The sequence below is a fragment of the Sapajus apella genome, unplaced genomic scaffold (assembly GCF_009761245.1).
Source record: "Sapajus apella isolate SASKATOON/1434 unplaced genomic scaffold, GSC_monkey_1.0 scaffold38, whole genome shotgun sequence".
Classification (NCBI taxonomy): Eukaryota; Metazoa; Chordata; class Mammalia; order Primates; family Cebidae; genus Sapajus; species Sapajus apella.
In genome coordinates, this window is record NW_022436978.1 from 17882697 (window position 1) to 17909130 (window position 26434).

Here is a 26434-nt window from a genome sequence, read left to right on the forward strand (position 1 = left end):
CCTTCCCTGAGAGCTGGACTCTGGGAGAGGCTGGCACATCCCAGCACACAGCTGGCTCTAGATTGTGTGGAGCCTGGAGGGAGGGTGGGAAATGCATGCTTTCATTCTCGCTGAGTCTTAAGAGGAGTGCAGCGCATGGGCCTTGTGACTTTAGGCAAAAGCTGCCCAGTTCTGTGTCCTGGAGCTCCGTCCTGCACCCTGGGAGCTGCTGCAGCAACCTGGGCAGTGTGACTGATAGCTGCTTCTTGTGCCCTGTGCCCCACAGGCCGCGCCCCTCCTTGTCCACGTCAGCTCCTTTGCAGCCACCAGCCATAAGAAGAAGCTCTACGTGATTGGGGGAGGGCCCAACGGGAAACTGGCCACAGACAAGACGCAGTGTTATGACCCATCAACCAACAAGTGGAATCTGAAGGCGGCCATGCCGGTGGAGGCGAAATGCATCAATGCAGTGAGTTTCCGGGACCGCATCTACGTTGTTGGTGAGTAAGGGCTGCTTATTCATCTGCATAGCTTAGAGCTGGATTCCTGCCTGGCTGCAGCACAGAAAGAGTGTGTCGCAGTGTCTCCAGCGCTGGCCACTCACTGCCCCTGGGACCCGCTCTGGTTTTCAGAGGAGCCATCAATCTACTGTTTCTCTTGGGAAGAGGGGAGACATGGCCTAACCAGAAGCTGAGTTTTAGTGGTTCAGAGCGAAGAAAGCAGAAACTGGAGGGATGCCCACCATGTTCCCTCCCTGCCCTCAGGTGGAGCCATGAGAGCGCTGTATGCCTACAGCCCCCTGGAAGACAGCTGGTGCCTGGTGACCCAGCTCAGCCACGAGCGGGCCAGCTGCGGCATCGCGCCCTGTAACAACCGGCTCTACATCACCGGCGGGAGGGACGAGAAGAACGAGGTCATCGCCACCGTGCTGTGCTGGGACCCTGAGACCCAGAGGCTGACGGAGGAGTGCGTCCTGCCCCGGGGTGTGTCGCACCACGGCAGCGTCACCATCAGGAAGTCGTACACCCACATCCGCAGGATCGTGCCTGGAGCGGTGTCTGTCTGAGCGCAGGATGGGGAGCTGGGGAGCCGGTTGGACCCTCAGCGCGCCCGCCTCACCGCTTACCCTCCTCCAGCCCCACTGCAGGCAGCAGCCTCGAGCTGGAGACCGTACATCGGGGGCTCACTTTGGGGGAATCTTGGAAGTTCCAGTCTGGGGACACTTAAGACCAGCCAGAAATGTTTGCATGACCTACCTCAGAAGGGGAGGTGAGGAAGGATGACAGCGTCTCAGGACCCACCTACCCTATGCCAGCTCTGTGCCAGGCACTTCCTTCTATCAGTTCATTCAACCTGGCGACTGGCTTTTATCACTTCTGGTTCCCTCGGTGAGGGCACCGAGTTCACAGAGGCTAAGTGGTGTCCTCTGGTCACTCAGCAAGTACCTACCCGAGTCTAAAACCCAGGTCTTTCAGCTTCAGAGTCAATGCCCTTTTCACCATGCTGCCTATCTCAGAGCAGGAAAAACCAAAAACCAAAAACCAAACCTGGTTCATGCCGGGCCCGGTGACTCACGTCTGTAATCCCAGCACTTTCGGAGGCTAACTTGGGGGGGATCACCTGACCAGCTTGGTCAACATGGTGCTACCCGCCCCCCATCTCTACTAAAAATAGAAAAATTAGCCAGGTGCAGTGGCAGGCACCTGTAATCCCAGCTACTCGGCAGGCTGAGGCAGGAGAATCACTTGAACTTGGGAGGTGGAGGTTGCAGTGAGCCAAGATTGTGTCACTGCACTGCAGCCTGGGTGACAAAAGTGAAACTCTTGTCTCAAAAACGAAAACAAAAAATCTGGCTCATTTCTTTTTTCGGCAAGTCTGCTAAAAGATTCACTCAGCAAGGCAGGGAAATAAAGGTGTTTCCTGTTTTCCTTCCTTTTCTTATTCTGCATCCCCCCTCATCCCCCTCCTTTACCAAAATTTAAACCAAGGAGTCATTTGGGCTCCTTGTCAAGAACATCTAATAGGTTCTTCCACTCGAAAGGTCTGGGGGGATGGGCTTGGGAAGGCCTGTTTGCTTTGAAAGAGATGAAATACTTGTGTTCCGTCCTCCTCCCATTGAAAGCCTTTTTTTTTTGAGACAGTCTCACTCTGTCACCCAGGCTGGAGTGCAGTAGCGTGATCTTGGCTCACTGCAACCTCCGCCTCCCGGGTTCAAGTGATTCTTCTGCCTCAGCCTCCCGAGTAGCTGGCATTACAGACACTTGCTACCATGCCCAGCTAATTTTTGTAGTTTTAGTAGAGACAGTGTTTCACCATCTTGGCCAGGCTGGTCTTGAACTCCTGATCTCGTGATCCACCCACCTCAGCCTCCCAAAGTGCTGGGATTACAGGCATGAGCCACCGTGGCTGGCCTTTTTTTCCTTTTAATGATCATAAGATGACCCATTTTGGACCAGAACTGTCATTGCCAGACAGAATTGTCCCTTTAGCATGGTCTGGTGCCCTGGCCTCTTAGCGTCCACCAGTCCACCAGTCGTACTGTAATGTAGCAAACATGTTTCTAGAGACTCAAACTACTGTTTTATTTAAAAAGTAAACACCCGAAGACAGCTGGCCTCTGCAGGAACGATAGATACACTTGCTAGTTTTTACACAGTGATTTAGATCCATGTTCCTGATAGCCCATCCTCCTGAAACCTTAGTTTTCAGGACTTTTTAAAAAGCATTTTGACTTGGTTTTTTGATCAGTGTCGCTCAACTGTGACTTAAGGAGTAGAATCTGTCCTTCACTGTAAGAGTTAGAGCTCAAATGAGCTCACTGGAAACGCCTTCTAATCCCCAAGCTGGAGAAACAGGTTAAGAGATCCTGTTTCATATGCTGTATTTAAAAAGCAACAATGATAGCAACATAGTGACTGCATTACCCAATGGACTTTATTTCATCATATGATTTCAGTTCTCTTTATAGAGTTTATTTCATAGCCAGAGTGGCTTGTTCCTCTCAGGAGTTTGGGAAGTTAGAGTATTGGAGTTGACAGTGAATTTAATTTTCATTAAAAAGTCATGGTTAGAAGCTAATATCTGAAACAGATTTTAAACCCTTGGAAACTTACAGGTGAGATTTCTGTTTATGCCAGATTGTTGAAGATAAATATAAATGTTTATTGGTGTGTGAAAGGCTCTGTGCCTTAGAGGCATGACAGTTCAGCTCTCTGCTGTGAAAAGTAAGACAGGGCAATATAAGCATATTTGTGGAAATTTAGGACAAACTATCACTTACTCATGAGCACTATAATAGCCATCACAAAGCTCCCAATGGAAGCAAACATTCATGGAGTTCTTCATGTTTTTCAAGCCTTGAGGACACCAATGAATGACAAATCTCCATGCTAGACACTCAATACGGATGAATAGGCCACTAGTTATATTCTTATTTTTCTTTTCTTCAGGTTAGCTAAAATTAGATCACATGAAGTTATGAGGCTGGATCCAAGTCTCGGTTGCCTTTAAAGGGGTCAAGGTGGTAAGCAGTGCAGTAAAGTCACCCAGCGGCCATTGCTTACCTGTTTGTCTTTCCGAGGTCACCACCAGAACCATTTGTGAACTACAGGAAAAAAATCTGTGTTGCTCCAAACACTACTGCAGGGAGGAACTTCGGAGAGGAAATCCAGTGACAGCAGTATTGGCACACACAGGGAGCCTCCCCTCAAAAAGAGAGCGCTCCTTGTCAGGGAGTGGATGGCAGGCCTTTGATAAGACCTATTGGCAAACTTTGAGCCCATCAACAGGTCAACCCTATACTGAGTTAGGTCAGTATAGGTCAATCCTATACTGGGAAAGTGAGAATTTGGGATTTCTGTGCTCTAAACCTGATTCTAAATGTAGGACCCAAGTTTTCGGACTACTTCAGAATACCTACATGAATCATGGAAGCAGTCTTTATGATTTCTTACGGCACCAGATATGCAGGTGAATTGTGGAAAATTTCATGTAGCTGGCACTCAAGAAATAGGGATTGGCATGGGGTAGGGAACAGATACCCCTATTTAGAAGACCCAGGGTTCTGTATTTGAAGCTGCCCTTGAACTCAAAGCCAGTCTGTAGTTCTTAGAGAAAGAAAGTTCAAGTCATTTGGGGGAAACTTAAGTATAGTCATCAGGGTTTTCGTTTCTAGGCACTTGCCAGGGGTGAGAGCTTCTAAAATCCAAAATCCATTCCAAGAAATAAAGACAAATACATTTACAGGAAGGTAACTGTTATCACCCCACCCTCAGTTGGGGGAAAGCCAAGCTGGGAATTAACCCAGAGACAAAGAGCCCTCAGACTCAGGCAGGACGTGGCAGGGTGTCCCAGCACAGCAGACTGGATGTTAAGGCAGATCCTGGGAGTGGACGGAGCACCCCAGGCTGGGAAGACACAGATAGGGTAGGAGGAGGTCAGCTTCCAAGGATGCAGGTCTGGAAAATGATATGAGGGGCCCTGGAGTTTGTGGGCTTGACTCTAGTCCCAAGAAGGGTAAGGGAGAATTCCAGGCCAGGAAATAAGGAAGGAATCCACTTTTTAGAGCAGAGGCACAAGCTGGAGCAGGCCCGGCATTTGGGCCCACTTGCTGTGGAGCCTCTGAGCTGCTCAGCTGGGTCTCCTGTCCTAGAGAGAAGGTGGCCCAGAGTTTTGGTGGAGCAGAATCTGTAGATGAGGTTAAGGGACCCTGGTTGCCAAGGCTGATCTCAAACAGCAGGGAGCTAAGCTTGTCACAACACCAGCAGGTTCACGTTCTTAGTTTTCATCTATTCCGATCTCAATAGCTTCAGGAAACACACACATATACCGTGCCCTTGAACTCAAAGCAAACTGTGCACTCAGGGAAATACAAATATCATGTTCTTATAGCTGTCAAGTATAGCTTAGCTGTTTATAGCAGTCATTGAGGTACTGTTGTTAGCTATTTACTTAGCCTGTTTTATTTTGAAAAATAAACATACTCAATAGAATTTTAAACTTTGTAACCACCACAGGGATTTCTTGTGTAAGTCCCAACTTGGGGTTGCAAAATCATTTTTTCCCTTAATATCTAGGTGTTATATTACATCTTATAATTTTAAGAGTCAATCTTTATAGAAATCCACACATATCTCAAATACGGCTACTGCAAAACCAGTTTTGACAGGTCAGATTTTCATATGTATAGGTATAAATAGTCAACACTCAGTGAACAAAACCCTTTAAGCATTTTGGTTACATAAAGTTGTATATTTTAAGTGATCAAACAAAGATGAAACTATATTGTTTATAGGTTTTAAAAACCAAGCCAATAAAGTTTTTATTTATTCAATAAAATATGCACAGAATGGCTGAAAATGTTTTCTATACAATCACAAGGTTATGTATATACATGTGTGTATATATATATATATTTTGCTGTTTTTGGTGTATATAAATAAGTGATGTCTGAATAGAAATTAATTTAGAGGACAGAAATTTAAATCAGTTCAGTCAGTTCAAGGGGTTTTAGATAAGCTCACAGGTTAAAATTCACCAGGCTTGATTTACAAAATGTCAAAGAGCAGACAGCGTTTCCCTCCCTAAAGAGGCACTGCTTGGCTGAGCAAGCTTTTACCAACCTATAGCAAACTGTGTGACTCTCCTCTTGCCCGGCCTCACCTCTTCTTACTGGAGACTCCCTTCTAGGCTTTTGATTGCGGGTCTGCCTCTCAGTTCACCTCCACCATGGCTCCTGTGTTGTCTCTGAAGCCCTCCCTCATCTGTGCTTCTCAAATTGGGACACGTGTAACTTGGGGTATGAGACTTCCCTCTGACCACTGGAAACCTTGTCATCAATTTAGTTTGTTTTGGTTGCAATGCAAGAGTCCTATGTATTTGAAAAGGAAAATTGAGGCTTTAAAGAAATCTGGGGTTCCATGAATAGCTTCAGACCTTTCCCTCTGGGCCTCCCCAGAGGTAGCTGTTCTGCCTTAGGAGTTCTTGGTGGAAACCTTGGGAAGCACAGGCCCAGCTCCCTCACTGGATGGGGGGTATTCTGGGGTGATCTTGGGCCCCGGATCTGACTGCCAGTGCACCAACTCTGAGTCCAACGGAATTTTGACCTTAACTTTGCTGCTGAGCCTTCCAATTTCCCCTCTGGGTCTAAGTGATAATCTCGTGTCTGGGCAGCTTGGCCAGGGCTGGGCATCTGCCCAGCTTTTCTTGGTGCCTCCCGCTGCACCTGCTGCTCGCTGCTGGGGTATGGCACCTCCTGCACCAGCCTCCTTTTTGCTGGACGTGCAGCCTTCATACAGGACCCCAGTTCTCTCCCTGCCCTCTGGAGGCCCATGCCTCATTTTTCCGCCCTGCAGGTGGCCATGCTTAAAAGACTCTTAGTGTTAGGGACGAACCCAGGCCTGGCCCCCATCCCCAAGCTCTCTGCGCTCGGCCTGCTGCTTACCCATCACCCTGCTTTTCACTTCCATGTTTGTATACCGGCACCTGGGGATTTTCCTTTTCTTTTCACATGTTCAGATATCTGCTTTGCTACTGATTCCTGCTTGAAACACTGCCTCGAAACCCACGTCCAACCGTCTCTACTCATCTGCCTGGATAGAGAGCATGCGACTTCCTGGTTACAAATTCTTTAGGAAAGGTAAAACCAGGTAGAGGGAAAGAGGGTGGCCTCTGATGTGTGAGACAACTGGAAGTCTCCCTTCAAACACGAATCTGGTTCCTCCACATCTGGCAGTAGAAGCTCCCAGTGGGTACAGAAAGTTGGACCTCATAGCCCTCGTGCTTGTCCCTGTAAGGAAAGAGCCCTGGACACAACTCTTCATTTAATTTCCTAAGGGACATCTAAGACCAGGCTGGAACAGTTAAGTAAAATTTTACCTGTGACTTAGAGATGACACAGAGGATAAACACAGGAAGGGAAAATACTCTAGATTATGAGGAAGACAAGAATCAGCTACCCCTGAGAAGCAGCATTTGTCTTGAGAAGACGAATGTGTGTGTGTACGTGTAGATGTGCGTGTACATGTGTGTGCGTGTACATGTATGTACATGCTTTAAAAATAAAAATGAACACGCCGCATTAGTTTAAGCAGTGAAAACAGATTTTGTTCAGTAACTGCTGACAGTAGGGGAAAGAGCTGAGCTCCATTCTGATTTGTGCAGAGGTGATGACTGGGCCTTTTAAAGGGAGAATGACGAGTCGGGAGGTGGAGCCCGCAGGGTTCAGGTAGAGTCAGGGAAGTGAAAGATTACAAAGTGTTGGGCAGTGTCCGTGTGATGAGGCCAGCTGTGTCTGCTAGCTGGCAGTTCTCCAAGCTAGGATCCTCTTCTGGAAGCTAGGACCCTCTCCCCCGACGGAGCCTGCGAGTCAGAGGCTCTGTCCTTCCTGATAATGACCTTGAGAGGAATGGCTTTCAGGTCCTTGAGAAAGACACTCCTGAGCTGTAGGCGACACATACACAGTAGCTCGGAGCCACAGAGGAAGGATTCACAACAGTGGGCCGCCTTTTTTAGCAAAGGGTGGTCAGGGGCCTATTGTCAGATGTTGGAGGAACAAACTAAATTCTTTTGACAGCCTTAAGCTTTTCCAGACAGCAACTGGAAAGGGAGCTGGGCCAGCCCTGGGATGCGGCCTCAGGCTGCCGGAGGCCATGCTATGGCTTCGAGGAGTCTCCGAGGGCAGGGTGTGAGTGGCGTGTTGGGACTGAGAGTTTCAGCGTCCCAGGTATACTTGCCTTATGAAACAGATACAGTTAAAAAAACAGGTGTGCCCACCACCTACACTGCTGTTGGCAGCATTTGAAAAGAGTACTGACCACTGCCATTCTCTACAACCCACACGGGCCCACTGTGGCAGGCCAGGAGTGCCACAACCCCTCCCTCTAGAACCCGTTGAAGACAGCTAAAGAGAAAAACAGTACTAAAGATTCTTTGACCCATACAGGCCAGAGCAGTGCGTTCAAACTTTCTTGAACATGTATCAAAGTAAGAAACACGTTTTCTGTATTTCCTATTCTATTTTTTTCTTAAAATGCTGTTCACAATCCGTCAAGTTTATTTCATCACCCACTAATGTGTCACCCAAATCTGAAAGGTACAAGGTGGAAGGCATTGAGCTGGGCACACAGGGCAGGGCCAAGGGGAGGGGAGGCTGGCAAAGCCTTGTGTATTAGTCTATTTTCTTTTCTTTCTTTTTTTCCAAGACGGAGTCTTCCTCTGTCACCCAGGCTGGAGTACAATCTCAGCTCACTGCAACCTCCGCCTCCTGGGTTTGATTCTCCCGTCTCAGCCTCCTGAGTAGCTGGGACTACAGGCATGTGTCACCATACCCAGCTATTTTTTTTTTTTTTGTATTTTTAGTAGAGACAGGGTTTCACTATGTTTTCCAGGCTGGTCTGGAACTCCTGACCTCGTTATTCACCCACCTTGGCCAAAGCGCTGGGATCACAGATGTGAGCCACTGTGCCCAGCTAGTCCATTTTCATATGCTACGAAGAAATACCCGAGACTGGGTAATTTATACAGGAAAGAAGTTTAATGGACTCACAGTGCCACATGGCTGGGGAGGCCCCACAGTCATGGCAGGAGGCAAAGGAGGAGCAAAGGCACCTCTTACATGGCCTCAGGCAAGAGAGCATGTGCAGGGGAAATGCCCTTTTTAAAACCATCAGATCTCACGAGACTTGTTCACCGTCAAGAGACCAGCATTGGAAAAACGCGCCCCCATGATTCAATGACCTCCCGCCAGGTCCCTCCCACGACACATGGGGATTATGGAAGCTATAATTCAAGATGAGATTTGGGTGGGGACACAGCCAAGCCATGTCACCTTGATTTAACAAAGTGGTGCTACATAGAAGGCAGAGGGAAAAACGTGACTGTACAGAGAAGTCTATAATTCTGACCTGAGATAAACAGGATTTTTGTGGGTAAAATTCTGTTCTTTCATAATAAAAATGTAGTAACAGGAGCATCTATTGAGTAATTTCCCAGAAACACGAGACCCAGCCAGAAATAGAAAAAAAAACAAAAACAAAAACAAAAAAACCCAAAAGATTATGACAGTGATGAAACTCGTCTAGGTAGAAACACTGAGGTTTTTAATCATCAAAGTGCATCCTGGTAGAATCTCACATTCCCGGAAAACGTCACTGGAGGAATCTGGAGGAAAAATGATGTCTTTTTTTTTTTTTTTTTTTGAGATGGAGTTTTGCTCGTTACCCAGGCTGGAGTGCAATGGCACGATCTCGGCTCACCGCAACCTCCGCCTCCTGGGTTCAGGCAATTCTCCTGCCTCAGCCTCCTGAGTAGCTGGGATTACAGGCACGCGCCACCAGGCCCAGCTGATTTTTTGTATTTTTAGTAGAGACGGGGTTTCACCATGTTGACCAGGATGGTCTCGATCTCTTGACTTCGTGATCCACCCGCCTCAGCCTCCCAAAGTGCTAGGATTACAGGCGTGAGCCACTGCGCCCAGCCAAAATGATGTCTTAGACTTTGTTCTAAGTAGACATTAGTGAAAGAATGAATGGGATGAGTCTTCGTGAAGCAATGCAACGAATATTCACTGAGGGCCTACTATGTGCCAGGCGTGATTTTTGCCCATCTGTGAGCAAAACAAAGCCCCTGCTCGCATGAGCTAACATTCTAGCAGAGAGAGACAGGCAGGAATCAAACAAGCACGTGATATAATGTCAAGCAGCGAGAAAAGGCCAAAGAACAGGAACTCAGGGAAAGGGTGACGCATGCCACTTGAGCTAGGATGAGCAGAGGCATCCTTTGTGATGGAGACACTTAAATAGAGGCTTGAGTGAAGACAGAGTGAGAGGCCCCAGAGTGTCTGGGGAAGCTTACTCCAGGCAGAGGGAAGAGCTAACGCAAAGGTGCTGAGGCAGGAGGCTTCTTTCTGTATATTTAAGGAACAGTCATGGCTGGATGCAGTGGCTCAGGCCTGTAATGAGTGTCAATCTACACTTCAGGCTAAGGTGGCAGACCACTTGAGGTCAGAGTTTGGGACCAGCCTGGTCAACATGGTGAAACTCCATCTCTATCTACTAAAAACATAAAAAAATTAGCCAGTCATGATGGCACATCTATAATCTCAGCTACTTGGGAGGCTGAGGCAGGAGGATCGCTTGAACCTGGGAGGCGGAGGTTGCAGTGAACCAAGATTGGGCCACTGGACTCCAGCCTGGGTGACAGAATGAGACTTTGTCTCAAAAACAAACAAAAAAAGTAACAGTCAAGAGGCCTATGTAGCCGGAGTGAATTCATTCAGTGCCATGGTAGGTTCCGAGGCCTCTGTAAGCACTTTGAATGTCATCACAGTAGGGTGATAGCTCTTAAGACAAGTTCAGAAATGCTAAAGACTCACCAATGTTCCATACCCAAGCTTGTGGCTTGCAAATCCAAGTCAGCTATGTTCGCAGAAGGTGGCTAACAGCAAGGAATTGCTCCCTGAGCCCAATGTTAACCCAGCGTATACTGAGTTTGTTCTCCAAATCCATGCTCTGTCCTGGGCATGAGCCTGTCCTGGGCACTCCTATTACGGTGGGCTGGGCCTGGCTCTCCAAACTGCCTAGTCACACACCCTCGGGGTGTGGGGGAAGCCTCTCCAGGAGCTACGATCCCCCACTCATTCCCGTGTAGGTGGAAAGCAGTACTCTATCATATGACTGCTTATCCATTCAGCATCCTGGTGGTAATGGAAACATCAGTGCTGGTGTTAGTGGGGGTGAGCAAAAGGGGACAAAAGTCAGAACCTTAAATTAGTGGCCCAGTTAAGTTTTGAAAAGATCTGACTGGCAGCCTAAAATAACGTGAACTGAGATTCAGCACATTGAAAAACAAACTAATAAAAATTTCAATGGCTAAATGCAAAGCAACAAACTATTTTTAAAAACCTGGCTGGGCGTGGTAGCTCACACCTATAATCCCAGCACTTTGGGAGGCTGAAGGAGGCAGATCACAAGACCAGCCTGGCCAATATGGTGAAACCCCATCTCTACTAAAAGTATAAAAAATTAGCTGGGCATGGTGGTGGGTGCCTGTAATCCCAGTTACTTGGGAGGCTGAGGCAGGAGAATCACGTGAACCCAGGAGGCAGAGGTTGCAGTCAGCCGAGATTGTGCCACTGCAGTCCAGCCTGGGCAAAAGAGAACTCTGTCTCAAAACCAACCAACCAAAAACACCTGTAAAAAATGTGTGGCGATTCAGACGCAAGCTAGAAACTAGGTGCTGAAATTGTTGTATCCAATTTTAGAGACTTCATCTTCCTGGGAGGTGGGTAGCAATCCTTAGTAGGAAGAAAGGCTGAAGATGTGCTGAGGGTTAGAGAAGGGCTCCGTTACTCACCTCCACTCTAAGTCACCTCATCCGAAAGCAGAGTCGTCATAGACCATGCCTCACAGAGTCTGGGTGAGGGTTGGACGAGATCATACATGTGGAATGCTTAGCTCATCGGCCGACAGACTGTAAACACGCTGCACTTGTTAGCTGCTGTAATTGTCCTTACTTGCGTGAAGGCCCACGGGGCTGGGGGCTATTTTCTTGCTGGTGCTTGTATCTATAGCACTTAGCACAGGGCCAGGCACACAGTGACACTCAAAGAAAGTTACTACATCAACACTTGTCAGGGGTAATATATGGGTAGGGTCAGGGTTAGGGTGGTGGTCCTGAGAAGCTGCCACCCCAGTAATTACCACTACCATTATTTATTTATTTTTATTTTTTGAGATGAAGTCTCGCTCTGTCACCCAGGCTGGAGTGCAGTGGAGCGATGTCAGCTCACTGCAACCTCTGCCTCCTGGGTTCAAGCAATTCCTGCCTCAGCTTCCCAAGTAGTTGGGATTACAGGTACCCACCACCACACCTGGCTAAGTTTTGTACTTTTAGTAGAGACAAGGTTTTGCCATATTGGCCTGGCTGGTCTTGAACTCCTGACCTCGTGATCTGCCTGCCTCAGCCTCCTAAAATGCTCGGATTATAGGTGTGAGTCACTGTGCCTGGCCACCACCACCATTTTTAATCATGCCTTGGACACTTGGCACACACCAGAGACTGAACAATGAAAACCACAGATGTCTTTTTGGACTGTGCCATATTTTTTTTTGAATTGGCAATACAGGGTCCATCCTCCTTCTTCACTGGACAGAAAGGAACAGGGACTGTGCCCTTTAGAAATGGGCTGGTAAGTCTGGTTTGCCAGTGTCCACTGACCTGGTTGGCCCCAAAGGTGCTCGAGTTTGCAGTCTCTGACATACACCACCTTGTTTAATTCTTGCTTGAACTCTGTGAAGTAAACTGATGCTATATGGATGAGGAAACTGAGGCTCAGAGACTTCCCAGAGTCAAGACTGAACGCAGGTGCGTGGGTCTCCGAGGCTGGCGATGCTTCTGCTCTGTGCATTGCTGCTTGCAGGGAGGGGCACGGAGAATGCTGGGAGGTGATGTCGTGGGTCTCATCTAGGACCAGACGATTCAAAGATTTTATTAATCTATTTCTTTGAGATGGAGACCTGCTCTGTTGCCCAGGCTGGAGTGCAATGGCGTGATCTCGGCTCACTGCAACCTCCGACTCCCGGGTTCAAGCGATTCTCCTGCCTCAGTCTCCTGAGTAGCTGGGATTACAGGCACTCGCCACCACACCCAGCTAACTTTTGTATTTTTAATAGAGACGGAGTTTCACCATGTTGGCCACGATGGTCTCAACCTCTTGACCTGGTGATCCACCCGCCTCAGCCTCCCAAAGTGCTGGGATTACAGGCGAGAGCCACCACACCTGGCCCATTCTTTAACTTTCTTTCTGTGGGAAATCTGTAGGTACATAAAGGAGAGTAGTTCGCTCTTTTTCTAGCAAAGTGGTGCTACTTAGAAAGGCGAAGATGAAGGGCTAGGAAAAGGTTACATCACAAAGGAAATGAGAACAAGAACTAGCAAAATGCAGGTGGCAGCAAAACATAAATGATCCCAAAATTAAGGCAGTGAAGCAAAGTCTCTTCGTCCTTGGATTGCTTCTCTTGACCCCACACAGCTGCTCCCCTGCCTTCCCCTCCTGATGGGAACTTGGGATGATCTCTGCAGCCTGGAGGAGGAAGGGCAGTGAGGATGAGACCTGGGCTGAACCAGCCAGCTGTTCTGAGCTGCCACGGGGTCTGGAATTTACAGACATTATGTGGTAACCTGGCATCTCTGTGCCTCAGTTGCTTCTGAGGAGCTCATTTCCCCTCATTGGTTGTGCTGAGGCTTAAAGAGCTACTATATGTTAAGTATTCATAACTTAAACCCGGGAGGCAGAGGTTGCAGTGAGCCAAGATTGCACCACTGCACTCCAGCCTGGGCAACAGAGCGAGACTCTGTCTCAAAAAAAAAAAAAAAAAAAAAAAAAGAAAGAAAGAAAGAAAAAGAAAAGCGGTTTAATGGCCTGTCCAGGACGCACAGCTCCAGTGTCTGCTTCTGGAGAGGACTCGGGAAGCGTTTAGTCTTGGTGGAAGGTGAAGGGAGAACGCACTTCACTGGCCACAGCAGGAGCAAGAGTGTGTGGGGGGAGGGGCCGCACACTGTTAAACGACCAGACCTCACGGGAACCCACTCACTACCTTGAGGACAGCACCAAACCGTTCATGAGGGATCCGCCCATGATCCAAACAACCCCCACCAGCCCCCTCCTCCAGCACTGAGGATTGCAGGTCCACGTGAGATTTGGGCAGGAACAAATACCCAAACTATGTCAACATGGAAATAAGTAACCGGGGAAAGGAGAACTTTGTTTTCTAAGTGGGCAAGAAAAGACAGTGACAAGAATTATATTTAGAAAAGGAAGCAGATGTCAGTAAAACAACCATGTCTCAAGAATCAATACTTATGGCCAATTAAGAAAAGCAAACGTTTGACTTCTCTGAGACCTCCTTTGTATTTCAGCCTTTTTAATGAGTTTCAAATTCTGCATAATCAGATTCGTTACTGGGAATTTTAAAATGACTTTTAGTATAACTCTTTTAGATTGGATAACACTCTATAATCCCGGTGTTATCAGTTTGCTGAGTGAAGTCAGGGCCCATCTTTGCCTATTTGTTCACTTGGCATTTCCCTGCTTTTATTTTCTCATGCCAGTGAACAGAAATCTACACCCATGTTTAACCTGTGAGGAAAGATATAACAATCTATATCTTTCAGCAACAGGTGGGGATTTTGTTGAATTTAGACAGTAGGTCTTACATTTCCAGCAGCAAGACAGAATAAAATAATTCAGGCTTCCCCTCTGCTGCACACCCAGGCTAAAACAAGAACGAATTCTAATACAAATGCTTTGTGCGTGCGTGTGTTCGTGTGTGGCCCCTAATCTTTGCCCTTGACTTGAGCTAAAGCTTCCTGGCTCAAGTCATAGCCACCAAATACCCCAAGACAGCTACTGAGTAGAATTTTATCTCTTCTAGTCAAACAAATTGGAACCTCTCAAATTGAATTAATAAATGATACAACAGCTGAGAGAATATATCATTTCCACACTTTTTTTTTTTTTTTTTAGATGAAGTCTTGCTCTGTAGCCAGGCTGGAGTGCAGTGGTGCAATCTCGGCTCACTGCAACCTCCGCCTCCTGGGTTCAAGCGATTCTTCCATCTCAGCCTCCCAAGTAGCTGGGACCACAGGCACGTGCCACCATGCCCGGCTATTTTTTGTATTTTAGTAGAGACGGGGTTTCACCATGTTAACCACGATGGTCTCGATCTCTTGACCTCGTGATCTGCCCGCCTCGGCCTCCCAAAGTGCTGGGATTACAGGCGTGAGCCACCGCGCCTGGCCCATTTCCACACTTAAAATGTGGGTTACAAATCCAAATGTTAGGTAGGTCCCTTCTTACTTAGGGGGACAGGATAAGTAACTAGTACTAAATAGTAACCATTTATGCTTCCCAGAGTCAGTTACTACAATGGATTTACTAAGAAAAACCTAAGAAGTTGAAATTATAAGCCTTCCAGTAAACACTGAGTGATTTGTGATTTTTTAAAACATGTCAGTATGGCCTCTGGACTAGTGGATAGCAGATGCATATTTGTTTAACAAGGAATAGATCACAACAAACTAAGGAAAAAAATACTTAACATGTAGAAATGGATGAAACAAAGAATTCACGGGTAGTTTTATCTCCCCCCACCCAGCTCCTTCCTTCCCTCCTTCCTTCCTTCCCTCGCTCCCTCTTTCTCTCTCTTTCTTCTTTTTCCTTTTCTTTTGATGGAGTCTCACTCTGTCACCCAGGCTAGAGTCTCACTCTGTCACCCAGGCTGGAGTGCAATGGCACGATCTCAGCTCACGGCAACCTCTGCCTCCCAGGTTCAAGCGATTCTCCTGCCTCAGCCTCCCCAGTAGCTGGGATTACAAGTGCCTGCCACCACACCCAGCTAATTTTTGTATTTTTAGCAGAGACAGATTTTGCCATTTTAGCCGGACTGGTCTAAAACTCCTGACCTGAGGTGATTCACCTGCCTCAGCCTCCTAAAGTACTGGAATTGCAGGCGTGAGCCACTGCACTTGGCCATTATCTTTCTTTCCTTTGCCACCCCGAATAAGAGCCAAGAATGGCCCTACCATGGGACTTGAAAGAGTAAAATAAAAGGTACAAAGAAACGAGATTTTTATTATGGCTTTTTATAGGATTCTTATCAGTTTATGATCATGACTTTCTATTTTTTTTTTAATTTTTGAGATGGAGTCTCACTCTGTCACCCAGGCTGGAGTGCAGTGGCGTGATCCTGGCTCACTGCAACCTCTGCTGCATGGGTTCAGGTGATTCTCCTGCCTCAGCCTCCCGAGTAGCTGAGATTACAGGCATGTGCCAGCACCCCTGGCTAATTTTTGTATTTTTAGTAAAGATGGGGTTTTGCCATGTTGGCCAGGCTGGTCTTGAACTCCAGATCCCAGGTGATATGATCATGACTTTTAAGCCTGTCAGTTTCATCTTTAATACTGATGTGACTCATGGGGCATGTTGAATATCAAATTGATTCTTTTTTTTTTTTTTTTTAAGAGATGGGGGTTTCACCATGCTGGCCAGTATGGTCTCAATCTCCTGACCTCATGATTCGCCTGCCTTGGCCTCCCAAAGTGCTAGGATTACAGGCATAAGCCAGTATGCCTGGCCCCAAATTGATTTTTAATTGGAATGCCAGTTCCATTTCCTAATTCATATGAGACTATTCAGACTAGAACAAGAGACCTAAAATTTGAGTGTCTTTTCCATAAAGACAGCGAAATATTCAGAAGAGCAGGTTTTATTATATTTTCTCAACAAAGGAAAAACGAGTCCGAATGGAACGATTAAATTAATTAATTTACTTCTGATAGTCATAGAATATCCCCCGATTACAGCCCACTGGTTTTTCTTTTTGATGGTGTTACCTACTTATGTGAACTTTGGGGTTTTTGCACTGGAGTGCAGTGGCACTATCTCAGCCTCCACCTCCCAGGATCAAGCGATTCTCCTGCCTCAGCCTCCCCAGTAGCTGGGATTACAGGCGCGTGCCATCACGCCCAGCTAATTTTTGCATTTTTAGTAGAGATGGGGCTTCACCATGGGGTTTATTTACATTTTGGCAATGATCAAGCCTTAGGATCACTTTGTAGTTGGATAGAACTCTGGATCCCCCTACTGGTGTTCTCTTCAAAATGCCGGTTTCCACTAAATGATTCATGGAATTTTGAGTTACCATCAGAACTGAAAAAAGGACGCAGGAAGACAGGTATCACGCATAACAACAGTAAACATTATTTGGTGCAACTTCGTTTCAATTATGTATCTATGAATGCAAGGTCAAGAGCACCTTTCAGTCAGAAACCTTCAGTATCCAGGAAGCTACAGGAAGCAGGGTGGAGACCAGGCTGTGCCTGAGGCCACAGGGTTCCCAGGCAACCCTTTCCAGTACAAGAACAGCTCCAGTTCTCCTTTTCCCGGTTACTTATTTCCATGTTGACATAGTTTGGGTATTTGCTCTTGCCCAAATGTCACGTGGAACTGCGATCCCCAGTGCTGGAGGTGGGGGCTGGTGGGGGTTGTTTGGATCATGGGCGGATCCCTCATGAATGGTTTGGTGCTGTCCTCACATGGTAGTGAGTGGGTTCCCGTGAGGTCTGGTCATTTAAAAGTGTGTGCCCCCCACACACACACTCTTGCTCCTGCTCTGTGCCTGTGAAGTGCGTTCTCCCTTCACCTTCCACCAAGAGTAAATGCTTCCTGAGGTCTCCCCAAAAGCAGATAGTCTCTGTCACCCAGGCTGGAGTGCAGTGGTGCAATCTCGGCTCACTGCAACCTTCGCCTCCTGACTTCAAGCGATCCTCCTGCCTCAGCCTCCTTGGCAACTGGGATTACAGGCATGTGCTACCATGTCCAGCTAATTTTTGTGTTTTTAGTAGAGACGGGGTTTCACCGTGTTGGCCAGGATGGTCTCCATCTCTTAACCTTGTGATCCACATACTTTGGCTTCCCAAAGTGCTGGGATTATAGGCCTGAGCCACTGCGCCCAGCCAGCTAGTTTAATTTTACCACAGTGAGTAATGTGATCATATTTTCTAAGAGTTCAGAAAATGAAAATGAGAAGCATTGCAATACCAAAGCTAACATGATGTAAACATCACCATAAAAGAGAGTTAAATGACTGTGTTATTTTAATGATGGATGGAAGGATATATACAACTAGATTAGGACAGTAAATAAAATGGTACATTCTGTACACTAGATAGAAAAGCATTTGGGATTCAGAATGGTGAAGAAGAGAATGGGAAAGCACTTATGAAGAATGAATCTCACAAGTCCAAGCGCAGACAGGCAAGTCCTAAATCAATAAAAAATCTCATCACCTCCCAAGGACACTTGCCAGTTGAAATGGCAGCTGCTAAATTAGTTTGGGCAGAACACCTGAAGGACCATACATTATCATTATTTTGATTGCTTTGTGAGACCGAATAAAGTCACATTCAGGTGACTGATTCAGGTTCCAACTAAAATCTCCCAAGGGTGAAAAAGGGAATTTTTTTTTTGAGACAAGGTTTTGCTCTGTTACCAGGCTAGAGTACAGTGGCATGATCATAGTTCACCACAGCCTTGGTCCTGGGTTCAAGTGACCCTCCTGCCTTAGCCTCCCCAGTGTCTAGGACTATAGGTGTGTGCCTCCATACTAGGCTCATTTAAAATTTAATGTTTAGTAGAGACAACATCTTGCTATGTTGCCCCGGCTAATCTTGAACTCCTGGCCTTAAGTGATTCTTCTGCCTTGGGCTCCCACAGTGATGGTGTAAGCCACCACACCAGCCCAGAGGAAAATTTTAATAATGGATATACTGGCCCCTTACAGTGGAGAACTGCGCCTGTCAGATATTCCTACAGATGTTTTCTACACTGTATCAAGCAGCACATCAAAGTGCAGCAGCAACTGCAGTTCTCCCTACTTTGTAGCTACCTGGCTTGAAAAATGAAGTTTGGAGCCAAGCATGGTGGCTCACGTCTGTAAACCCAGCACTTTGGGAGGCCGAGGTGGGCGGAGTTCGAGACCAGCCTGACCAACATGAAGAAACTCTGTCTCTCATAAAAATACAAAATTAGCCAGGCATGCTGGCGGGCACCTGTAATCCCAGCTACTCGGGAGGCTGGGGCAGGAGAATCGCTTGAACCCAGGAGGCGGAGGTTGTGGTCAGCTGAAATCGCGCCATTGCACTCCAGCCTGGGCAACAAAAGTGAAACTCCATCTCAAGAAGAAAAAAAAAAGAAAAATGGAGTTTGAACTTATCTTCTTTATTTCTATGAAAATTTTCATAAAATGGCAGAAAACAAAAATTGTTGCTTTCTTATCCAAATAAATACAAACTGGACTTTGACTGTCTCTGAATATATTTGGCAGATAGTACATATAATTTTGGCAAACTCGATTCTGTTTATGAACTCCTTAAGAGAATGCAAAGACCTTACCTGCATAGCCATGTATACATGACAATGTTAAAAAGGGTTGTGATCTGCTTACCGTGATACTGAGGGTTTCACAATGAAAGTTCTGGTCATTTTTCAGTGTTCTCGAAATGTGCAGAAGGACTGAATGAAATTTTGACATTATAGAAATGGAAGGAGATGGCTTCCTTAGACTGTGCCTATAAGACGGCTATCATTGCTGCCAGTCACATACTAACAGAAGTAAAGGACCCGACTGAAAAACAGCTCATCAGCCGGAACAAGCCTGCAGCTACGAGGTGGGTGGGCACACTTGGAGGGCTGGGAACAAATTCCTGCAGGTCTAAAAACCTGCTCTTGCTGCTAAGTAAATCCCAAGTACTCCACACTCAAACACTTCTGTTGAGAGGATACTGAGCTTGAAGTCCTCATGGACTGGCACCAGGAATCAGTGTAACGGGGGTTGTGTAACAGCAGCGCTGCAGGCAAAGTGAATTTTTACACGAGAATGGATTCCGTTTTTTTACTCTATAAAAGACAAGACAGATGCCCTAAACTGGCTGCAGGTAGTTAGAGAATATTATTGGAAAAGGAAACAGAAAAAGTATTCTACTGTATTATGAGCCAAAGAAAACCATGCTATTTTTAATTAAATATAGGCCATAAACTGCATGGTCCAATTGTATTCATGTTCTGTTTTTAAAAAGTGTTTATTTTAAGAACAGATTAGGGCTGGCATGGTGGCTCACGGCTGTAATCCCAGCACTTTGGGAGGCCAAGGTGGGCGAATCACCTGAGGTCAGGAGTTCAAGACCAGCCTGGCTAACATGCTAAAACCCCATCTCTACTAAAAATACAAAAATTAGCCGGACATGGTGGCGCCCACCTATAGTCCCAGCTATTCAGCAGGCTGAGGCAGAAGAATTGCTTGAGCCCGGGAGGTGGAGATTGCAGTGAGCCAAGATTGCGCCACTGCACTCTAGTAACAAAGATAATTAAAATAAGTTGCTATATCAGAGAATACAAACATTATAAAATAGGATTATATTTTTCTCACACATATTATTTGTTTAATCAGTACTAGTATTTGCCACTACTAAATGTCACAACCGCAGGGTCTAACTCTAACGGGGATAAAAACAAGAGCTTTTTACCTCTTGCTTTCCTCACAGAGCTCATGACTAATGATGGCATAAATCTCTGCCATCAACACCTACAACTCTGATCTGTTATGAGTATTCAGACAAGATTCAAATATTCTCAAAGAAAGAAACCCAGTGCACGTTGTGGTTGCCTATTCAGCATCGGCGAGCACTGCACCCCGAGCTATCTCCTCCCAGGAACTGAATGTCAGCTATGTACACTGTCGTTTCCTCCACTGCAGAAAGTCTCGGTGTCACAAAGAATCCTTTCGTCTTAACATTTATGGTCACAACTGTCTTCCCAAGTTGACCTGACTACCAGTTCTGAACAAAAGAAAAAGTATTAATCAGAATATTATTTAGCAAGTACTACATGAACTACTGAACAATCTGAGCTACCAGTTGGTTAATCATCAGTGGCTGTTTATTTGCCAAAATTATATGTAGAGTGCTTCTAAATGGCATACAAGATGCTGATCAAAATATCTAGAGAAAAAGAAAAGATTTCTTTTGCAGTCAGTACAATAGGAGTTAAGGCTCATCTGGCTGCAAAATGAACATTATTACTTATAAAGCAGATGAAAATATTGGGTTTTGGGTAGTAAAATTAAAGCCCCTATGAAAGTAGGCCAGCCAAGAGTGGGTATCATGTCAGTCTGGGGCAGATGTAAACACCAGGCACAAAACAAAAGGCACAGTTATGAATCCATTGTGATATACTTTCAGAATTAACTACAGATGTAAGCTCTGAAATGTACACTGTTGTTTAGGACTCTGCTGTCCAATAAATAGTCACTAGTCACATACGGCTATTTAAATTTAAATTAATTAAAATTAAATGAAATAGGCTGAGTGCGGTGGCTCACGCCTGTAATCCCAGCAATTAGGGAAGCCGAGGTGGGTGGATCACTTGAGGTCAGGAGTTCGAGAACAGCCTCGCCAACATGTTGGAAACCCCGTATCTACTAAAAATAAAAAAATTAGCTGGGAGTGGTGGCAGGCGCCTGTAACCCCAGCTACTAGGGAGGCTGAGGCAGGAGAATCACTTCAACCCAGGAGGCAGAGGTTGTAGTGAGCCAAGATCGCGCCACTGCACTCCAGCCTGGACAAGAGCAAAACTCCATCTCAAAAAAAAAAAAAAAAAAAAAAATTAAATTAAATAGAAAACTTGGTTCCTCAGTTGCATTAAGTGCATTTCGATATTCACATCTTATCTGTCACTCCTGTATTAGACACTATAAATATAGAAGATTTCCATCATCACAGAAAGTTCTATTGGGTAGCCTTGGTCTAGGACTTGAAACTTTTACCAGTAGAGGGAAATCTGGAAAAATGTATTGTGGTAACCCATATTTAACACCCCTCTCTGCTCAGTTCATCCCACAGACTCTAACACAAGTAACGAAAATATGTTTGTCACTATAGTTCTGTACTAAAATGGATCACACAACCAATCAAAAATATTCTTGCTTTAGGGACTTAAAATATCAAATAATCAGAACAAGAGAAAAACAAATATGGAAAGACTCCTTCTTTACCCAAACAACCTGCTGTTTTGCTTATACATCTATGTCTGAAAATCAGGCCCATGCCATTTCAGACCACAACCTTGTCATCTATTTCTATGAACTACTGCATTTTTTTTTTAAACTAAGTCATTTTTACATTGGTAACAAGGCATAGTTCAATTTACTAGTGATGAAGCCAAAAATAACTAGGCTAGGGTCACTATAAACTGCAACCAGAAAATGCTAAGAATATTCCAGTTATAAGCACAAGCCATGAGCAAACATGACTCTAAGAAAGACTGATAGGTAAGTTAAAGACAACCAAATCTAATAGGATGATTGATTTTTTCTCTGAAACATCAATGGCATATAAAGTCTAGAATCTGAGCTACATTTCACATTTGCTTTCCCACTGTGTTCTGACTATGAGTCCTCCCAAGTACAGCTTAAATATCATGTTACAATGTGACAAAATTATTCTCCTGATTCATCTGCCTGGCTGACAAAACCTTGAGAAACAATACAGTCATGTACCGGATAATGACATTTTGGTCAACTACAAATTGCATTTCCAGTGGTGGTCTCATAAGTTTATACTGGATACTGGCGCTGAGAAATTCCTGTCGCCTAATGACTTCATAGCCATTGTAAAGTTAGAGCATAATTACTTTATTTTTATATTTATTTACTTATTTATTTGAGACGGAGTTTCACTCTTGTTGCCCAGGCTGGAGTGCAATGGTGCGATCTTGGCTCACCACAACCTCTGCCTCCTGGGTTCAAGTGATTCTTCTGCCTTAGCCTCCCAAGTAGCTAGGATTATAGGCATGCGCCACAAGGCCGGGCTAATTTTGTATTTTTAGTAGAGACAGGGTTTCTCCACGTTGGTCATGCTGGTCTCGAACTCCTGATCTCAGGTGATCCGCCTACCTCAGTCTCCCAAAGTGCTGGGATTACAGGCGTAAGCCACCGCATCCAGCAATTACTTTATTGTTAAAAATAAATGTAGTGTAGCCTACATGCAGAGTGTTTATAAAGGCTGCTGTAGTTTTGTTTTTTGTTTTGTTTTGAGACAGAGTTTCGCTCTTGTTGCCCAGCCTGGAGGGCAATGGTACTATCTCAACTCACTGCAGCCTCTTTCTCCCGGTTCGAGTAATTCTCCTCCCTCAGGCTCCCGAGTAGCTGAGATTACAGGTGTGTGCCTCCATGCCCAGCTAATTTTGTATTTTTAGTAGAGACGGGGTTTCTTCATGTTGGTCAGGCTAGTCTCGAACTCCCGACCTTAGATGATCCACCTGACTCAGCCTCCCAAAGTGCTGGGATTACAGGTGTCAGGCGTGAGCCACCACACCCAGCAATTACTTTATCTTAAAAATAAATGTAGTGTAGCCTGTGTGGAGAGTGTTTATAAAGTCTACTGTAGCATATAGTAATGTCCTAGGCCTTCACATTCGCCCACCGCTCACTCACTGACTCACACAGAGCAACTTCCAGTCCTACAAGTTTCTCCACTGTAAGTGCCCTATACAAGGGTGCTGCTTTTATCATTGATATCGTATCTTTACTCTACCTTTTCTACGTTCAGATATACAGATACCATCGTGCTACAACCGCCTATAGTATTCAGTACAGAGGAGCAACGGGCTACAGCACATAGCCTAGGTGTGCCGTAGGCTACACCATCTACGTTTGTATAAGTCACTCTGATCTCTCAGAACACACCCCAGTTGTTTAGTGACACATAACATCTATGAATTTATTTCACCGGAATAAAAGCAAGGAATTCAAAGATGACAAATAATCAAACACATGGTTTTCACAAGTAGTGGGCAGATCACAGCTGATGATCACTATAGACACTACTAAACATAAAAATCAGATGTGATAGCACATATTGAAATTATGTTTCAAAAAGCAACTCCTGCACACTCTTCTAGGCCCCAAAAGAGTAATGAACTAGGCCAGGCACAGTGGCTCACTCCTGTAATCCTAGCATTTTCGGAAGCCGAGATGGGCGGATCATGAGGTCAAGAGAGTGAGACCATTCTGACCAATATAGTGAAACCCTGTCACTATTAAAAATACAAAAATTAGCCAGGCTTGGTGGCATGCACCTGTAGTCCCAGCTACTCGGGAGGCTGAGGCAGGAGAATCGCTTGAACCCGGGAGGCAGAGGTTGCAGTGAGCCGAAATCGCGCCACTGCACTCCAGCTTGGTAACAGAGTGAGACTCAGTCTCAAAAGCAAACAGAGTAATGAACTATATATAATGGCATAGTTCACTGTGGATCTTTATCCCCCTACAACTTAACTGGCAAAGTCTACTATAAACTTTTCCCCTAAACCAACTTTTGCTAGATAGATACTGTAATTAAATAAAGAATTGGAATACTCACCAATAAGTCAGTAGCAGTCAGGGGTTTGTCCTTTATCCGCATACCCTCCATAATGTTTTCTTCCTTCTGTCACTACCTGCAAAACATCACCAACCCCTAATTCTCAAGAGTCATTTGTCAAAGTCAGTACTTAAACTGGTAAACATGTCTGAGACCAAACATCCCTGCTGCTAGGGCACCACGGCAGACAGGGCTTGAAAGGTAACAGTTTTATTTTGAGCAGGGGGCAAAGACAATGCAGCACTCCACAGCTACAATGTAACTAGATCCTGCCTCAGTTTACTAAGAAAACACAGTGCACCCTTGAAGGCAACAGGTCTGAACTGGGCAGGACCACTTGTAAGTGGATTCCCTTCTGCCTCTGCCACCCTTTAGACAGCAAAAAAAAACCCCTCCTCGCCCTCCTCCTCTTTAGCCTACTTGACATGAACATGAAGAAGATGAAGGCCTTTATGATGATCCACTCCCACCTAACGAACAGTAAATATATTTTCTCTTCCTTACCATTTTCTTAATAACATTTTCTTCTCTCTAGCTTACTTTATTTTAAGAATACAGTGTATCATACACATAACATACAAAACACGTGCTTAATCGACTGTTATTAGTAGGGCTTTTGGCCAACATTGTTGGTAGCTAAGGTTTTGGGGAGTCAAAAATTATATGCAGATTTTTGACTGTATGGGGATTGGTGCCCCAGTCATGTTGTTTAAGGCTCAACGATAATCAGATATTAATAGCATCTTAATTAGCAATACTAGGGAAGAACAGCACTTATCACACCAGAAACAGACATGCTTTTTCTCAGAGGCCGGGCTATCTTTCACTCTGTGTTCTGCAAGGAACAACCTGACTGGTTAATCTCTCATCTGTCAAAAGCGCATACAATTTCCTTCCTTATAGCATTTACAAGAGGAAAATGTTAATTCATGTTAAAGTTGGAATAAAAAGCCATTTGATTTCTACACATGCCTCATCCCTACCGTTGGAAAAGACTATTCACTGATTTTACTAATTCTGCCTAAATATAGATATTACTGGACCAAATCTTAGAACAAAGTACTCTGTTGTTAAAAAAGAGGTTCAACTCACGCTGGGCGCGGTGGCTCACGCCTGTAATCCCAGCACTTTGGGAGGCTGAGACAGGCGGATCACCTGAGGTCAGCAGTTCGAGACCAGGCTGGGCAACATGGTGAAACCCCGTCTCTACTAAAAATACAAAAAATTAGCCAGGTGTGGTGGTGGCACCTGTGATCCCAGCTACTTGGAAGGCTAAGGCAGGAGAATCGTTTGAACCCGGGAGTCAGAGACTGAAGTGAGCCAAGATCACGCCACTGAACTCCAGCCTGGGTGACAGAGTGAGACTCCGTCTCAAAACAAAAATAAAATCAAACGAAAAAGAGGTTCAACTCAGTTTTTCTCCTATATGGTACAGTTGTTTAGTTGTTCTTTCTTCTTGTGTTTTCTCTCATAGCTTTATTACAAATGCCAAGAAATGATACTAGTTTTGCAATTTTAGAACAGAGCTTAAACAAGAAGGTAAATTTGAAATCCCTGGCTACGGCTTTTATGTATATCAATTAGAAAAACGTTACCATCTTTCAAAATTATTGTAAAACATTGATCCTATCAAGGGCCAATTCTTCTTTCTTCACCAGAATTTGAAATACATCTGTCAGGAACTTCTTGGTAACTTCCAACATATTGATGAATATTGAGGCAGAAAGCAATACAATCTTTAAAGGAGACCATGACTGGCCGGGCGCAGTGGCTCACGCCTATAATCCCAGCAGTTTGGAAGGTCAAGGCGGACGGATCACTTGAGATCAGGAGTTTGAGACCAGCCAAAGTGGCCAACGAGGTGAAAACGGGTCTCTGTCGAAAATACAAAAATTAGCTGGGCATGGTGGCTCATGCCTGTACTCCCAGCTACTAGTCAGGAGGCTGTGGCAGGAGACTGGGGGCGGAGATTGAACCCGAGAGGCGGAGTCTGCAGTGATGTCAAATAGCACCACTTCACTCCAGCCTGGGTGATGAAGTGAGACTCTGAAAAAAAAAAAAAAAAAAAAAAAAAGACAATGACTAATTATGCTGACAAATCAACTAGGCAGATGTAATAGTTTCATAACAATACTTAGAGAAATAATGTTTGAGACCAAGCGTCCATGTCTTACTATAGAACTGAGTGAGACAGGGATTGTGGGAAACAATTGCTTTGAGCAGGGGGAAAGGACCATATAGCACTTCACAGCTATATCGTAACAATTAACCCAACCTGCCAGCTGGAGAAAAATCATGTGCACACCTGAGTACTTGTATTTAATTTCTAGTAAATCTCATGGATTTGATCCTTAATTCGTTGGTTCAACATTTTTATCTGCTTCATCCAAAACAAACTGATCCATTTGAAAAGTTAGAAAAAAAGTTTCACTTAACTGTGAGGACATCATGACTTCCTTCCAATTAGTACAGTGTAGAAGGA

General features: G+C 45.3%; 1 protein-coding gene, 1 long non-coding RNA gene and 2 other non-coding genes across 16 annotated transcripts in view; 1 reads left to right on the plus strand and 3 right to left on the minus strand.

The window, feature by feature from the left end:
• Nucleotides 1–1493, plus strand: part of KLHL6 (kelch like family member 6) — a 61544-nt gene extending 60051 nt beyond the window's left edge. Inside the window, exons 6-7 of the mRNA XM_032298474.1 lie at nucleotides 266–479; nucleotides 744–1493. Of these exons, the coding sequence (XP_032154365.1) occupies nucleotides 266–479; nucleotides 744–1045 (516 nt within the window). The 3' untranslated portion in view covers nucleotides 1046–1493. The remainder of the gene's footprint in view (nucleotides 1–265; nucleotides 480–743) is intronic.
• Nucleotides 1–25915, minus strand: part of LOC116564963 — a 129439-nt gene extending 103524 nt beyond the window's left edge. For 2 of the 13 annotated variants that reach the window (XR_004275183.1, XR_004275176.1), the window contains exons 1-2: nucleotides 25548–25911; nucleotides 23953–24028 (exon numbers count right to left, since the gene is read on the minus strand). This is a non-coding gene — a long non-coding RNA (uncharacterized LOC116564963). The other 11 variants (XR_004275178.1, XR_004275177.1, XR_004275186.1 and 8 more) reach the window with 11 other exon arrangements.
• LOC116565079 lies at nucleotides 24097–24227 on the minus strand. The gene has a single exon (XR_004275239.1). It is a non-coding gene; the product is annotated as a small nucleolar RNA SNORA63 (small nucleolar RNA).
• LOC116565096 lies at nucleotides 25314–25493 on the minus strand. Its single transcript, XR_004275253.1, has one exon. It is a non-coding gene; the product is annotated as a small nucleolar RNA SNORA81 (small nucleolar RNA).
• Nucleotides 25916–26434: the final 519 nt, after the last annotated feature.